Source organism: Sorex fumeus, unplaced genomic scaffold (genome assembly GCF_029834395.1).
Source record: "Sorex fumeus unplaced genomic scaffold, SorFum_2.1 ptg000029l, whole genome shotgun sequence".
Taxonomy (NCBI): domain Eukaryota; kingdom Metazoa; phylum Chordata; class Mammalia; order Eulipotyphla; family Soricidae; genus Sorex; species Sorex fumeus.
The window spans coordinates 5,597,580-5,613,757 of NW_026606086.1; the positions used below are offsets into that span (position 1 = coordinate 5,597,580).

The window sequence follows — 16,178 nt, forward strand, 5'->3', positions numbered from 1 at the left end:
GCTCACTGCTCCCTAGTACTGTGGGTTCTGGGCTCAGTGCTCTCTGTCCTGTGGGTCCCAGGCTCAGTGTTCCCCCGTACTGTGAGACCTGGGCTCAGTGCCTTCTGTACTGTGGGTCCCGGGCTCAGTGCTCCCTGTCCTGTTGGTCTCGGGCTAGCGCTCCCTGTCCTGAGTCCTGGGCTCAGTGCTCCCTGTCCTGTGAGTCCCAGGCTCAGTGCCATCTATACTGTGGGTCCTGGGCTCAATGCTCCTTGTCCTGTGAGTCCAGAGCTCAGTGCTCCCTGTCCCATGAGTTCCAGGCTCAGTGCTCCTTGTCCTGTGAGTCCTGGGCTCTGTGCACCCTGTCCTGTGAATCCTGGGCTCAGTGCTCCTTGTCCTGTGAGTCCCGGGCTCAGTGCTCACTATCCTATGAGTTCCGGGCTCAGTGCTCCCTGTCCTGTGAGTCCTGGGCTCAGTGCTCCCTGTCCTGTGAGTCCCAGGCTCAGTGCTCCCTGTACTGTGAGTCTGCGTTGGAGTGTCAGGGCAGCAGATAACTTCAGGAATCGCTATGCAGTCCAGCCGATGGACTCTAACACAATATGCTTCAGAGTCTCGGCTGGCTCCACAGTTCCACAGGAATTGTTCTTTTCCTTTTGTTCTTTTTCTTTGGATTGTGTTGGGCCCCGCCCAGAGCCTCTGTGGTAGGGACCCTCATGCGGGCCTCAGCCCCCTCTCTCCATCTCTGATTGGATCCAGTGAGATACATACATGACACCATTAATACCGTTTACCATGGGCTAATTAATGACCATTTCTCAATTTTAAAGAATTTGTTAATATTCTTCTATGGCTTCTCAAAGTTGTTTATAGCATCTACCACTGATATAAAAAATCAACTGAAAAATAAAACATTATTTTGTTTTATAAAAATGTTATTTTATTTTGCTTAAAATATGGAAATGAAGACTATAAATGCCTAAGCATCTAAACATAGGTGCAAAATATTTTTACTAGCAAATATTTCTTTCTGACCACCTTTAACTGAGGACACTTTTACCTTGTAAGGCTGAAATAACTGTAAGCACATGAAGATCATCTGAATTTCCTTGTCCCAATCTGCCGTAACTTCCTTCCCCACAAGCCAGCACGGTGCCATTAGCCTGGATGACAAAGGTACAATTCTGGCCACATATGACCTAATGAAAAAGCACAAAGACAATCTCCTTTACAATACAGGTTTAGCATGTAAGAATTCAGAATTATTATGGATCTCTAAGATGAATTAATTCCTTTATTCTTTCACTAATGGGGAAGGACAGATAAAATGAGATTACTATAAGCCCTTGATTTTTGTGAAGCAACAGCCAAGAGCGCTCGCTGAGGGTCACCTGAAGGCTTTATATTGAGAACCATAATATCCACAGAGACTCCCATCAGCTCCGCAGCATCTAATACCATCACACCAAAGAGACCGAGTGAGAGGAAAGGTGCTGTGGGATGTCAGGGTGGCTAAAGCAGCGAGGAACAGAACACTGGAGGTTACCCAGCAAGGCAGGGCAAGGGCAGCTCGCTCTACAGCACATGCCTTCACGTGAGGGGCTCTGACTCTGATCCCTGAACTGCTGCTGCCCCCCACCCCCCAACACACCCACACACACAACACACCTGCCGAAACAATACAAAATAAAAGAGTATAGTACAGTAGTACGGTATTGTTGGACTCAGCGAAAAAATTACTAGGCAGGCAAGAAAGGGCAGTGGGTAGGGTGCTGGCCTTGCACACGGCCAACTGGGTTTGGGTCCCCGCATCCCTTGTGGTCCTCCGAGCCTCGCCCGGAGCAGTTCCTGGGTGTAGAGCCAGGAGTAATCCCTGATCATCACTGGATGTGCCCCCCCGCCCCCCCCCCCCGCCCCACCACCACAGCACACAAAGAATAATTTGGAGATACAGTATCACTAGAGGAGGAAAAAGCACCAGTGAAATCAGGTGAATGAGACCTGGTCTTAACCATCACCTGGCCTGGAACTCAGGGGACCACGTAGAGTTGGGGGCTGTGACCCGGAGTGTCATGGACAAAGCAGGCATCCAGGCCTAGGAAAATACTTTCACTGCATGGGGACAGGGTGTGTGTGTGTGTGTGTGTGTGTGTGTGTGTGTTCGGGTGTGTGTGTGTGTTCAGGTGTGTGTGTGTGTGTTCAGGAGTGACCCTTGGTAGGACTCAGGGGACCATATGTGATGCCCAGGATTTGAACCAGGTTGGTCCCCAATTAGAAATATCTTAACTTTTAAAAATTTTATTTTAAAATAAAACACTTTTATTTTTAATTACAAAAAGGGCACTGATTAGACCTTTGAAATATAAATGATGCTAAATCCCTCAACCCTTCCAGGAGTGATTCCTCAGCACAGAGCCAGGAGAAAGCCCCAAGCTCTGCTGGGTGTGGCCTCCAAACCAAACCAAAACCAACCACAAAACAAAAAAAGAACAAAATATTTAGAAACATACTAACCAAACTTGAGTCTGATTTTTTTAAAAAAGGAAAACTTTTATTTAGAAGTTACTTAATGATTCTTCAAAATAGACAATAAAATGGAGAAAACGCCACCATGTAATTCACTGAGCCCAGTGACGGCTCTGCACCTGCCTGCCCTTACCTGCTGTGCCTGCGAGAACGACGGGGCTGCCGAAGGGACTGTGACGTTTCTCCCTGCCTCCGCCAGCTGTCCGTGCCTGCCGGCACCCCACAGGTACACGTCGCATTTACCTCCCAGGTGCCAGTCCTGGAAAAGCACAGTCGTCTCAGAACTGGGTCCTTCTACCCCCGCAGCATGCTCTGGGCCTGGCATGAGCTCAGGACACCTGCAGAGCGCACAGGGGGCCACCCAGGCCAGATCTCGGCTGAGAACCAACACAGGCGGTCTGGAGATGGACCTTTACTGACCTCAGGTCGGGAAGTCGCCCACGACATGATCTGTTCATCCATCCCATTAATCCATTTACTATTATCCTGCAAGACAGGGCAAACCATCAGGCTGGTCTGAGTATCCAGACTGACAAGCTCTTAAGTGACCCCCAAGTCCTTAACTACTAAGCCAAGAGCAGCGTTACAATCCTTCCACGCTGGATCTTTTGCACGCTAACCTTTTCCTTGGTCTAAGCACTTTCACAATGTCCACCCCGACTGTCACACCGATGGGTCAAACTTCCACTCCTGTCTGCAGCACAGGCAGAGGGTCACCTGGAGAAGTCCCCCCTCTCCCCCCCACCCCCACCCCCCGAGCTCACTGCCGAGCTCCTGGCAAGTCACTGTATCTTGTTGAGCTCCAATGCCCTCACCTACAAAAGGGAGATATTTCCTGAATAAAACAGTCTACATTTAGAAAACTTTCCTTGATTCATTTTTTATATTACATCCATATTTATGCAGATCCCAACAAGAAACTGAAATACTCTTATTCTGGACATTCTCTTTGTGCTATTCCTATTTCGTGCTGATCAAAATATGATTCAAGTGGCAAATCCCAGGGAATCTACATATGGAACAAATGTCATAAGCCTGCATTAACGTATATGCAAACAAGGTACACAGGGTCAAATAGCGCTGTGCGTTTCACTGACCACCAGCAAACTGACAAGAACTCCACAATCCCACAGACCTGCCTTTATACTGAAAGTGGCAGATTAAAAGGAAAGTATTTCAGATTTCCATGACATATATTTCAAATCATCCCAGCTAGCACATCCTTCCTGAGGGTCTCTGCTAAGTCCCTGATACCGTCTTGGGGTGTGTGTTATACTGACCATCAGGAAGGCCAGCTCATCCTCCGGGACTGGCTCCAGGTCAGGAACAGTGAAAGACTCGGGGAACTGTGCTCCGTTGGTGAGCGCTTCGGCAGCCTTGATGGTGGTGGAGAAACACTCTAGCCAGGCCCACTCGCTGGGGTTCCAGGAGGCTGGGTCGGGGAGGCAGTGCCGGTGGTGGGGGGGCACAGGGGGGTTGCATAGCAGCTGGTCCAGGTGGAGGCCCACCGCCAAGGAGGCCAGGCACTGCATATAGGGACTGTGGACCAGCTGGTCGCCACAGACCACGTGGGGCTGAAATGGGAGAACACTGGTCAGCAGAGCTGGGGCCCAGCACAGCGGCAGGGCGTCTGCCTGGCACGCAGCTGACTAGGGTCTGATTCCTCAGCATCCCACATGGTCCCCGAGCACCACCAGGTGTGATTCCTGAGTGCAGAGCTAGGAGTATCCTGGGCAGCTCTGGGTGTGACCCCAAAATCAAGAAAAAATGAAAAATGAAAAGAATACTACGGTCAGCATTATGTTCAAGATACAGACATGCTGCAGGTATTTTAAGATGCTTCAGAGTGAATGATCTGGAAAAGAATGATACCGACACGATACAACCTGCAGGTCATTTAACTATTTTACTCTCTTAAATGAAATTCAGAGGCTTACAATGACTGCGCCACTGCTGCAGGCCTGACTTCCTTTCACTGAGTCTGCCCAAATAACCCCCATGCATCTGCATCCAGCTCCCCAGGCTGAGTCCAGGCCCAACATTCACGTCTGGTAGCAGCGCGGCTGCGCTCGGCGTACCTTCTCGTAGGCATACTGGCCCTGCAGCATCACGGGCAGCCGCTCCAGGAAGGCCCGCATGCAGGGCGCCGTGCTCAGCCCCTGCACCCCCTGCTGCTTCAGCGCCGTCCGGCAGGTGGCCAGCACGTGGTTGGCCGCCACCCACTCTGCCGTGCAGTTCACGACCAAGACATCCTGGTGGAAATAAAGCTTGCATGTGAGATGTCTGTATACACATGACAGCGGCGCCTCACACATCATTCCTATGAAGTCCCTCCAGCAACTTCACGGAACACTTGGGCTTTCTGATGTTACACACATTCAGCTTGTGAACTTTAAACAGCCTAGGTTTAATCTAAGCAGAACAAGCAAATAAAAAACAGCAGTAAAATGTGCTAAGTACCTTGGATCAGCTTATTTTTTCCCCCACCTTCAGTTCAGGTACCATGATTCAAGATACTGATGATGATGGATTCATGTAAACAGCATCCCGACACCACACCCCTGCCAGAAGGTTGGCTTCCCCCACCACATTACTCTCAGTGAGCTGGTGGCAGAAGCCTAAAGTATAAACGATCCCAAAGAAAGATTCTACTTTGAGAGTCTGGGCTGGCCGGAGGGGCATGGAGTCTCATTCTCCACTGAGACAGGCTCCGTAGGACACTGAGCCCGGGTTGGGTCTATGTTCTAGTCTGAGAAAAACTAATCATGTGGGTTTGTCAACTCTACACATTAACGCTTTCTGGGTTTCTTTTGTCGTGTTGTTTTAGCACGCCCGGTGGTGCTCAGGGCTTAATCCTGACTCTGCACTCAGGATCACTCCTGTGGCTCAGGGAACTGCATCGTGCTGCAGGGGCATTGAAACTGAGCCAACAGGATGCAGGGTAAGCGCCCCCACTGTCCTCTCTCTCCAGCCCCTTCATTTTTTAGCGCTTTATTCACATCCACCCAAAACCTTTCTCCCCTCTGCCGCTGTGTTTGTTTTCAGGAGTTGTGCAAGGCCACGCTTGCCATGGTGCTGGGAGGCTATTATGACCTCAGGACTTGCGCACAGCTGCCCTTGTCATGGACTGGGGTCAGCCCAGTGGCTGTGGTCTCCATACTTGGTGACGTGCACTAAAGCCAGGGACAGACTCCTGGCCTAACACATGCCCACCACTTGCCGTCCTATGCCACACTCCCAGGACTCCACCTTCTATGTTTTAATCTCACTATAATCCAAAGCAGGGCCGGGGAATAGCACTGTCTGTGTAGGGCACTTGCCTTGTGCTCAGCTGATCCAGGTACCTGACACAGTCCCCCAAGCACTGCCAGGAGTGATCACTGAGTACAGAGCCAGAAGCCCTGAGCATCACTGGATGTGGCCCAAAACAACAACAAAACAAACAAAAAGCCAGAGCAGCACTAACATGCAACGAAACAGGGGGTAAGGTGCGCCCCCGAATCTCTTCACCAAGGGGGAGCAGCACTTCTTATGGAGAAGCTAAACTAGAAGATAAGATACAGATGTTGAGTTAAATGTCTTCAACGGTCCTTAATTTCAGGCAAATTCTTTTGAGAGACTGTTACAAAACTTACAGCAAAGTGAAAGATCACTTTATAACTTCTAGTGGAAATTTGGGCTGTTAAAACAAGTATTTTCACCAAAAGTTAAGGAACAGTAGAGTGCCAGATCATGAATCAGAAACCCGGGTTCTGGCAAAGGTTTCCTTGCGTCAACCGGGTAGTTGTACTCTACAGGGTTACCCAGCTGCAGGGGACTGGCCCAGAGAGGCACCGGAGGGGTTTACACCCGCTGACCTGATAAAATTGCAATGTACCTTCGATCTATTGGAGCAAGCCGCGACCCCAACGTCTGGGATCCACACTGTGGTCTGAATAGCTCCTGAGCCGATCACGACGGTCTGCAGCACGGAACCGTCCTGGGGGAGAGAGGCCAACACTGAGGCACACGGGAACTGCAGCAACCACATGGAGAATCCCGACTCTACACCCACAGGGACACATTCTAGAGTTACACTTGAGCCAATCTCAGACTTCTACCCAAGTCTACGTAGTTCACTAGTTGACTTTAAAGACAAGCTAAAGGGCAAAAGATCCCAGAAAGTTCCTTCAAGTGTTAAAGATAGCCCAGGGACGATGATTATGTGATATTATTACATCATCTTCCTAAGGTTGGTCACACTGACTTTATCTTCTATATTCAAATAAAAGCGTTTCTCAAGACAGAAGCAACATGAAAGTCTTACCCTCAGAGACCAGATGTTCATGAGCCCGCCCAGGCCCCCGGACACCAGGGCCAGCCCGTCGGAACTGAAGGCAACGGTGCGCACAGGGGTGATGTGCCCTCGGAGCTGGTACACGCACTTGGCTCCCGCTGGCTTCCGGTATCCATCCTGCAATTCATTCACGCTTTCAGCATGCATAGAAATCTAAAGGGCTTGTGGGCACAAGGATTACGTTTCATCTTGGGAGTTAGATACTTAGGACAAAACTGGGGAGGAGGGAAAGAAAAATAGCTCCTAAGGGTTAACCTGCCTGAGAGAGGAATAAGATACTTATCAGGCTCACCTCTGTGGGAGCTGAGTCTCATTTTCCCCCCCGGAACTGTTTACTGGGACACCCTGGTTTACTAAGTTGTTCATAATAAGAGTTGTTCCAGGCAGGCATGCAACATTCCCACACTGACCCGGGGTCCCCTTCCCTCCACCAATGTCCCAGATCTCTCCCACCACACAGTCTGTTATACCGTTGGCAGGCATACAACAAATTTTATAATACTTGGTCCAATAAAACTTAAATGAACGGCAAATAGAATGATCAGAAAATAACTCAAAAGTCAGTTTGCAATGATGAATTGCAATTTTTTTTTAAATCTTTCTTAATCTAGTAGAGGAAAACCACACGCACCATTTGTGAGTGCCATACTCACTGCTATATGACGGGAAGTTTCTCCTGTCCTTTAAAGGAGTTTTTCAAAAGCTTCTTGCAAAACTGGTTTCAAGGCTATGAAATTTCCTAAGCTGTGGCCTGTCCTGAAGGTCTATGTTGTTTCATCAAATCTGAATGAATCTACCTAAATAGAGTGTTCGTGGTGAGATGTTCTTTTTATCGAGTTTTTGTTCTATATCCTTCCGCATTCTTCTGGCTTGCAGAGTCTCATCTGACACATCTACTGGGCTTCCCTTTGTATGTAATTCCTTTTTATTTATATCTTGCAGCTTTCAATATTCTGTCTCTATCTTTCCATTTCATCATTTTGAGTATAATGTGTCTTGGAATTTTCCTAGTTGGGTCTATTTTCACCGGGACCCTTCCGGCTTCTTGGGCCTGTAATCCTCAACTCTGAGAAGTTCTTGTTGATGATTTCTAGAGTGTTTCTTTATCACGCTTAGTCTCATACTGTTTGAGATACAACCAAGATATTTCCCTACTCTTCAAACTGGCAGAAACAACTACATTTCTAAATTTCTTTTTTGCATCTCTAAATTCCCACCTCAGAAGTCAGGCATGAATCCTAAACTTGTATTTTTCTTTCAATGCACATCAATTTAACAGTTCAAATTTTCAATTTAAGTCCTCTGACATTTTGAATCGCATATGCTAAGGATGTTTTTCTGAGCTGGTGATCGTCTAATGCAGTGTCTAACTCACATGTCTGCTGGGTCTGTTTTATTTTTCTTTTGCTATTATTATTGTTTGTTGTGATGGTGCTCAGGGCCTGCTCCCGGCTCTGCACTCAAATCACTCCTGGCGGCTGTCGGGAGATGGCGGGGATGAATCCCTGGGATGCTGGGACAGCAAACACCTCTCCACAAACCATCACTCCAGTCTTCTCTGATCATTAAGAAAATACTCTGGGGTCTCCCAAGCTGCGCTTAGGAGGGCTGGGGGTCCTCCCTAATGACCCTGACCGGTGGGGCAGCAGCTCAGCACATGGCAGTGGAGGTGGGGGCCTGTGGGTCTGTGGGGGCTGAGCAGCCCTGACAGTACTCCAGGCCTTCCAGGGATGAACCTGTGACGCCCCGAGGAACTTGGGGCCCGGGGTCGAACTGGGGTTGGCTGCGAGTGAGGCATGAGCCTTAAGCCATCTTCTCTCTCAGATCCCAAGTTCTGCAGGTTTAGAAGTGCACATGTTTTTAAAATATATACTAAAAGACTTGTACAAAGCGCTCCTAACAGAGAGAAAACTCCGCTGACTTCCATGTTCCAATTTGGCTTCTGTGACATTCTTCATCATGAAGAACATTTCCCCCATTTCCTCTTCATCGTATCAGTTCACAAAACTGGGTACTCATTTACTGGAGAGGAAGAGACATCTCTGTCCTGTAGTGGGGAGACTCATTGCCACATTTGCTCCTGATCACGTGCGCACACACACCGGGCCGGGGTGGTCTCTGCATCGCTCCAGTGCTGTTCTGTGCTAAGGGAGTACGCTTCCAGAATTCTCATCAGGGACAAGGCTGCAAGCCGGCAGCTCAGAAGAAGAGGCCTCCTCCAGTACCAATAGACTGAGTCAGGCATCAACCTGACCCATACCTGGCAACCCAGATGGTTACCAGGAAATGACATCAGCTCAGTGGCAACAGAGGCACCCAAGTGGCCCTTTGAATAATGGTGGTGGTGGTGGGGGTGGTGTGTGGTGTGGTGTGTGTGTGTGTGTGTGTGTGTGTGTGTGTGTGTGTGTATGCGCGCGCGCGCGCACGTGCGTGCATGTAAGCAGCTACCTGCACCTGTCACCTCTGTTCCTGAGTCAGTGGTCACTCCTGAAAGGTGGGGTTCGGGATCGGCAGGAGGCGACTCTGCACAGGGGTGCTCCTCTGCTGTTCCCGTGTCACTCTGGAGAGACTTAACTCAGAATGTGTTCTCAAGGATCTGTTACTCTCATCACCACAGATAACCACCACTGAATACTTTTGGAGAGTCTCACCTTGAGCATTACGGCAGCTCTGACTTCAGCTTCTTCAGAGCACATATAAATATGATAATCACCCACATTTTTCAACTCATCTTGCCATTTGAGATAGAGCAATCAAGGGAGAATCACTTTGCAAACTTATGTTACCTGTGCTTCAAACATGCTCTCCCAACACCGAGACACGTACCTGGCCATCGGATTCTGGTTTCCAGCACCCCTCGGAGCCAGTTACGCTGGTGTGTGTGGGATCTTGTGGGATACGCCAAACACACACTAAACCACTCTGACAGCCGCTTGGGAAAAAAATCGATCACAGAAACCAAAATGTCAATATGCAGAAGTAAAACTATTTAAAAATATTAAGAACAGTGACTCACAAGGCTCAACCTTCAACAACATGTTAGTGATCTCTTATAGAAGGGTTTAGTGACTTCTTAGTGAAATACACAATCTTCACACTCTTTCCTCTAAGGAAACTTCTTTGTAGCATTTTCAGTGGTTTTTCATAACAAACAATACAAAGTATATGATTTTGGTTCTGCTTTGGGGGCAGGAGTTGAGGTTCAGATGGAAACATCCAAAATATGGTGGTGGGAAAGTGTCATGGTGGTGGGACTGGTGTTCGAATATTAAATGTAATCAAATATTGTGAACTACTTTATAAAAAAAATTAAAAAAGAACAGTGGCTAATATTATTATAGAAATTCATCTGTATAATCTTTTCACTCAAGGAGAAGGTTGGCCCCCACCCCCCGGGGCGGTGCCCGGGCTCGCTCAGCTCTGTGCCAAGACCCCTCCTGAGTGTGTGTGGGTCAGGCCTGGATCCCCACTGCAAAGCCTGCACAGCCGTCTGAGCTGTCTCTCTGACCCTTCCAGAACCGCTTAGAAGAAATAAAACTAGAAGGGATATACCGAAATCACACCTAGACAAGGAGATTAGATGCCAGGTGTCACACTTGAAAACTACTCATTTCTCTAAGGTAATTTGGGGTTGGGGGCATTTAAGTCACTGCAAGCAGGAATCACCCAGGGGTGCTCAGGGGATCATCTGGGGTGCTGGGGATCAAACTGGAGTCAGCTCAGCTATGTGCAAGGCATGTGCCCCACCTTTACTACCTCTGCACCCCCTCTCTAGGGCAAGCTTGAAAATAGGAACTGACAACAGCTCAAGATTACTGAAATGTCACACTAATGCAAATAACAGTTGCCGACGCCGAGAACTAAGCCGGATTCAACATACGTGGCCATGAGCAGGTGCAGCTCGGCTCCCTTCCCTGGCAGGCTGCACCACGCGATGCCGTTCACGACAGAGAGATGGCAGAGGGAATGGAGGCAGCACCAGCATCCCGAAACTGCTCCCCAGAGTTTCACATTTTCTTCTTTTGCACAAGTCATAAGAATATGACCCAGAGGGTCCCACTTCATGCTGACAAGAGTGTCCTTGAAACAGTAGAGAGGAAAACCGTAGTGACGCTTCCTTCAACAGCAATTGAAACTCAAGAACTCAGGATCTGTATTTCTCCTAATTATTTTGAAATCAACTTGTTATGGAAATGAGAGATACTGTCATTCCACTCCCAATTATTATATCCCCCCCCCCAAATAGTTTACCCTTTATTACAGCTTGCATTATATACTGAGGTATTTATCTGCTTCAGCAAAGTCCAAAATAGACAAATATGAAGTCCTGATTCGGAGGGACAAATTCTCTTTCATTTTTCTTTTAGATTCATTTTGGGGGCGGGTAGGGTGTTTTCCTCACAGTGCCTGGCAACACTCAGTGAGCCTGGTTGGAAGGTCAGTGCATGAGCTGGAAGTACGAGGGATACCAAGTCCACTGAGGTGGTCTCAAAGACCCCTGGGACCACTGGGCTGCTGAGGGTCCAGGCAGCTGTGGGGGTGCGCACCAGTTACCCTGAGCCACTTCCTAATTCCCTTTATTAGTATTCTTGTTTAGATTTTATTTGGGGGTGAGACCCCGGGGTGCTCAGGGCTTACTCCTGGCTCTGTGCTCGGAGATCACTCCTTGGGGGGCTCAGGGTACTATCTGGACCTATCTGGAATGCTGAGGATCTAGCCCCACTTGGCCGTGTGCAGAACAAGCTCCCTATCTACTGTACTACAGCTCCACCCCCTGTCTTAGTATTTTTAAAGTTACTTTCAATGAATGGCAATGGTTAAAATTTGAAAAAGAAATCATAAAGTTTGCTTCGGACCAAGAGAGAGTTTACAGGAATCTGGTGCGTGCTTTGAGTTTCTATGGCCGGCATGATTATGTTCGTGTATTTTTAACTTTCCTTTATACCCTCCAGCTTCTGAATCATTGTGTTTCCACTACTTGCACAAACAGTCCTGCAAGGACCTCAGCCTGCTACGCTGTTTAAAGTACAGAAATATTTCTGACATTTGTGGGAATACTCCTATTCCACTGTTTTGTTTCTGTTTCCTTCTTGGTTTGAGGGCTTCCTTCTCCCTTTTTCATCATTAACTTTTTAAACACTGATGACCCAGTAGTCATCAGGGTCGTGCCAGGGCCTGGCAGGGCTCAATCATTTGGGTCATCAGCACTGGCCCTGGCGGCTTTATTTCAGACTTTTTCATGGCCAAAGACCATATAACAATAGAATAACACAGAATATTAAATCTTAAATGACTGTTGTAAAATGTATCACAGGATCTACTAACACATGATACTGAGGAGAAAGGCAAGAAGAAGACAGCCGAGGGTTACCTTGTGTGCATCAATGAGAATGATGCCCCCTTTCTCAAGCGGCTCCTTTGTTCCCAGCAACAGTTTCCCATCAAAATACCCCACTGCAAACGGTTTGTCTTCACTGAACCAAGCAATGCAGGTTACAGACACTAGCGCGTAAAAAATAAAATTTTAAGTTTAGAAAAGAATGAAATACTTATTTGTAATGATACACCTTAAAAAAATGAAATACTTATTTGTAATGTTAGAATCGGCACAAACACAGGCTGCTGGCAATGCTGGAGGTAAATTTACCAACGTCTCTTTCATGTACTTAGTCAAAATACAGCCTGAAGACAGGAGTTCCAGGACCTCTTTGGAAAGACTTTTTTGTTGTTGCAAAATACCCCAAAATTATACCAAAAAATTAAAGATCCTTTCCTTTGGTTTAATATTCCTTACTGTATTTCCATATTCTACCCAAAATGTTACAATTCTCACAGTCCACAATCATATTTGCTTCTTTAAGAATACGTAAAACTGGAAGGCCACAAAAGGAGGAGAAACCGAAGCCCTTGTGCATGGCAGGAAGTTTACAGCAACCTGGGAACTAGGCAGACTGTCACTACGACACACATGCATGTGCACATACATGTGTACTGTGTGCCATGCCTGCTGGCTGTTCGGGGCCGAGCCCAGCGCACTCAGTACCACAGCGGGTCCCGGCATCAAACCTGCACACAAAGCACAGCTCCTCCCCCGGGGCACCTTCTAGTCACATGACCTCCACTACCGGCCTTAGATGATTACTGTGCGCTTCAAAAGAGCGAGGGCATGCCGAATGAGAGCACTCGGGGGCCAGGAACCATTCCCCGAGTGGGCCCATGGCAACGGAAGGACGAGGGACCCGGAACGGAGAATGGGGGAGCTGAGTCCCAGGCCGGTTGGTAGTCAGTTTCTCTCTCTCCTCCCCAGCATGGTTCGATCTCTCCCCTTACAGCACAGTAAGTTCTTCTCCTTTCTCCCCAGCGTAGTTCGACCTCCTCCCTTGTGGCATGATAATTTTTCTTCTTTTCTCATCATAGTTCCATCTCTCCCCTCACAACATAGTTACATAGAAATCATGAAGGTGGGGTACACGTAGGTGGGATTGAACACCGTCATAAACATAAACAGAGGAAAAACCCCTCCTTCAGGGGAAATTCTAGGAGATTAACTCAAGGACAAGATCTCATCTGAGGGTTCAGTGCTCCAGATTACCAGGAGATCCGCTCAAGGGCGGGATTCCATTCTTAGTAGATGTCCAGCCTCACTGGGTGTCTGCCCTGGCTTGGTCGGAAGAGGGTTGCTTTCTCCTTCCCTCAGCTAGTAATCCATCTAAATAATCATAGTAAATTCACTTCTTGTAATATTTCTAGTCATTCTGTAAGAGTGACAGTAAGAGATATATTAAGCTTAAAGGTTGACTCTTCCTGGGGACATCTTGCTAACAGTCCTCAGGCCAGGTTAGACCTTGCTAGCCCCAGCAGGGTCCTTATTCAGTTACTTATTTTGGGGTCATGACAGAGTTTGTTCCATTACTGTGCTCGTAACTTACTGTACGTCTTATGGCACTTAGCTTGTCCCTTTCCGATACTAGGGTAGCTCACAGCTTGCCCTGGACCCATCCAGTCCCTTCATCAGGACCCTGCTTTTAGGGTGCTAGGAACTAAGGGCAACTGAGGCTTAAGTCAAGTAAACATAATGGATGCCCAGGAGTAAATATTATTGGAGTCAATTAACTCTCCTGTTACATAGCATAGCACCAACTATCTTCCTGTGTCTATACAAAAAGGATATTGCTAAATAAACCAAGCAAATGAAATAAAGGAAAGTGAAAAGCAATATAGGATTATTAATGCCTGATGGAACTGGTTGTGCCTAAGGAGCACTGTTGTGGGAGTAACTCAATAAAGCTCCCTGCGGGAGGCGGGAGGCGGGAGGAACAGGGACAATCCAATGTCATCCAACAACTATTGTGACTATTCTTCCTTTTTATAATGGAAGGTGTGTGCTCTACTACTGAGCCATATCCCAGAACTTACAAAACTTTAGTCCTTAACTTTTTTGAGCCCATTAAAAAGTAAATCATTAAAAGCCTGTTCTGGTTTGTTAACGAAGTGTGAAGGAAGCTGAGGCTGTGACTCCGAATGTCCAACTCCTAACAACAAAACTACCAGTAAAATATCTGCACAGTCAAAGGGAAAGGAAAACAATAGAGGAAAATGTTTTTTTTTTTAATAATCTCCTGTCAGAGAGGAGCTTTCTCCCCCCACCTTCTCTTATGTCCTCTATCTTATGCATTTAATCATTTCCTCTCTAGCAGAGCCATCTTCGTCCTTCTAACACTCCTGACTCTCGGAGATGTGGACTCTGCTATGAGTGCTCAGCCACTCCAAGGAAGAACCCCAATGCATCATGATCACAGATCAGAGACATGTAACGGGGGCTAGGAGAAAAGCTAAAGACCCAAAGTGGCTACTAGTTACAATGAGATACCAACTGGAGAACTGAGAAAAACAAAGGCAAAAGCCACATTCTCTCAGGGTTTAAAAGCAAGTGCCCGATCCCTAAACACATCTGAGGGGAAGAGACCTCTGTGACACCCACGTACCGTCCTTCCGGTAGCAGTGCTCCAGTTCCCGGCGGTGCATGGTGGACACGTCGACCACTTCGATGAGCCCCAGGGACCCGTCCATCCGTCCCACCAGCAGCAATTCTGGGGACTCCCCCGACCACTGCAGGGCGGGACCCTCTTCCGGCCAAGCCAGGGCAGACACCCAGTGGGGCTGAACATCTACTAACCCTTTTCCTCCTGAGGGAGAAAATGTCACCTGGCTGTTAATTAATTCTTAAAAACAGTAAGAAAAAAAAAGAAATAAAACAGATTTAAAGTGCACTCAAAGCAGTGCCTAATTTCCTAACTGCTTACCAATGAGTAAGGCTGCAAGACTGTGCCCTTCACTTTTAAACTATCCGATAATCAAAAAAAAAAAAAAAAAAAAAAAAAAGGGTTTCCAACTAGTGGGACAAAAATGGTAACTTTATAGGAGAGAGTAAAGAATACTCAGTGCACCGAAGGCTGACACAGGTGCTCGTCAAAATTACTGAAAACCAAATTAACATTAAAAAACAGTCTGTGGGGTGAAGAAAGGCTGCAGGAGGTAGGAGGGAACTGCCTGGCCTGCTCAGAAACTCGTCCTGTTTCAAATCCCTGGAACCACCCATGGTCCCTGAGGAAAGCAAGAGGCCCATCCTGAGCACGGAGCCAGGAACAGCCCTTCAGCACCACCAGGCGTGATCCAAAACCAAAGCAAAGAACCAAAATCTCTTAGAGCCGAGGCTAGAAGTTCCTTCAGATACACGAAATACAACAGTTATTTCTAGTGTGCAATATGCAAAAATGGAAAAAAAATTACAAGTCTTCTTGACCTGTGAAATAGACAAAAGGAAGTGATTCCTAAGAAGACATTAGCTGAAAATTCCTGACGCTTAACTGCTACCTCAGCTCAAAGCCCGTGGAGACACGGCAGATCCTGAGCGAAGCTGAGCCAAACTGCAGGTTTACAATGCCCAGGTTAGCGAAACTTCGAGGAAGGAAAGTTAAAAAATGAGCTCTTCTTTTTTTTCATTTTTCTTTTTGGGTCGTACCTGTACACACGGGGGTTACTCTTGGTTCTGCACTCAGGAACTACTCCTGGTGGTTTTCGGGGGACCATAGGGGGTGCTGGGAATCAAACCCAGGTCAGAGCACTTTCTTTCTTTTTTTTTTTTTTTGCTTTTCTGGACCTACTTTATTTTTATTTATTTATTTATTTTTATTAGTGAGACACCATGAGGTAGAGTTGTAGACTTACAAATTTTGTGCTTGGGTTAAACAACAGTAGTAAACCTCCAGATAAGGACTTCATGACCCATGGTAAGATACAATAATTTTCACAAATTTTCCTTAGCTGTAGATTTTGTTTT

The 16,178-nt window shown here is 47.3% G+C and overlaps 1 protein-coding gene across 1 annotated transcript in view; it reads right to left on the bottom strand.

Annotated features, from left to right (window-relative positions):
• The window catches only part of HERC1 (HECT and RLD domain containing E3 ubiquitin protein ligase family member 1), a 161,069-nt gene that overhangs the window by 20,180 nt on the left and 124,711 nt on the right, over nucleotides 1-16,178 (bottom strand). The window contains exons 53-63 of the mRNA XM_056115813.1: nucleotides 14,824-15,024; nucleotides 12,210-12,340; nucleotides 10,719-10,918; nucleotides 9,665-9,770; nucleotides 6,809-6,955; nucleotides 6,380-6,481; nucleotides 4,581-4,754; nucleotides 3,783-4,076; nucleotides 2,923-2,988; nucleotides 2,636-2,761; nucleotides 1,037-1,175 (exon numbers count right to left, since the gene is read on the bottom strand). Coding sequence (XP_055971788.1) covers nucleotides 1,037-1,175; nucleotides 2,636-2,761; nucleotides 2,923-2,988; nucleotides 3,783-4,076; nucleotides 4,581-4,754; nucleotides 6,380-6,481; nucleotides 6,809-6,955; nucleotides 9,665-9,770; nucleotides 10,719-10,918; nucleotides 12,210-12,340; nucleotides 14,824-15,024 — 1,686 coding nt within the window. The remainder of the gene's footprint in view (nucleotides 1-1,036; nucleotides 1,176-2,635; nucleotides 2,762-2,922; nucleotides 2,989-3,782; nucleotides 4,077-4,580; nucleotides 4,755-6,379; nucleotides 6,482-6,808; nucleotides 6,956-9,664; nucleotides 9,771-10,718; nucleotides 10,919-12,209; nucleotides 12,341-14,823; nucleotides 15,025-16,178) is intronic.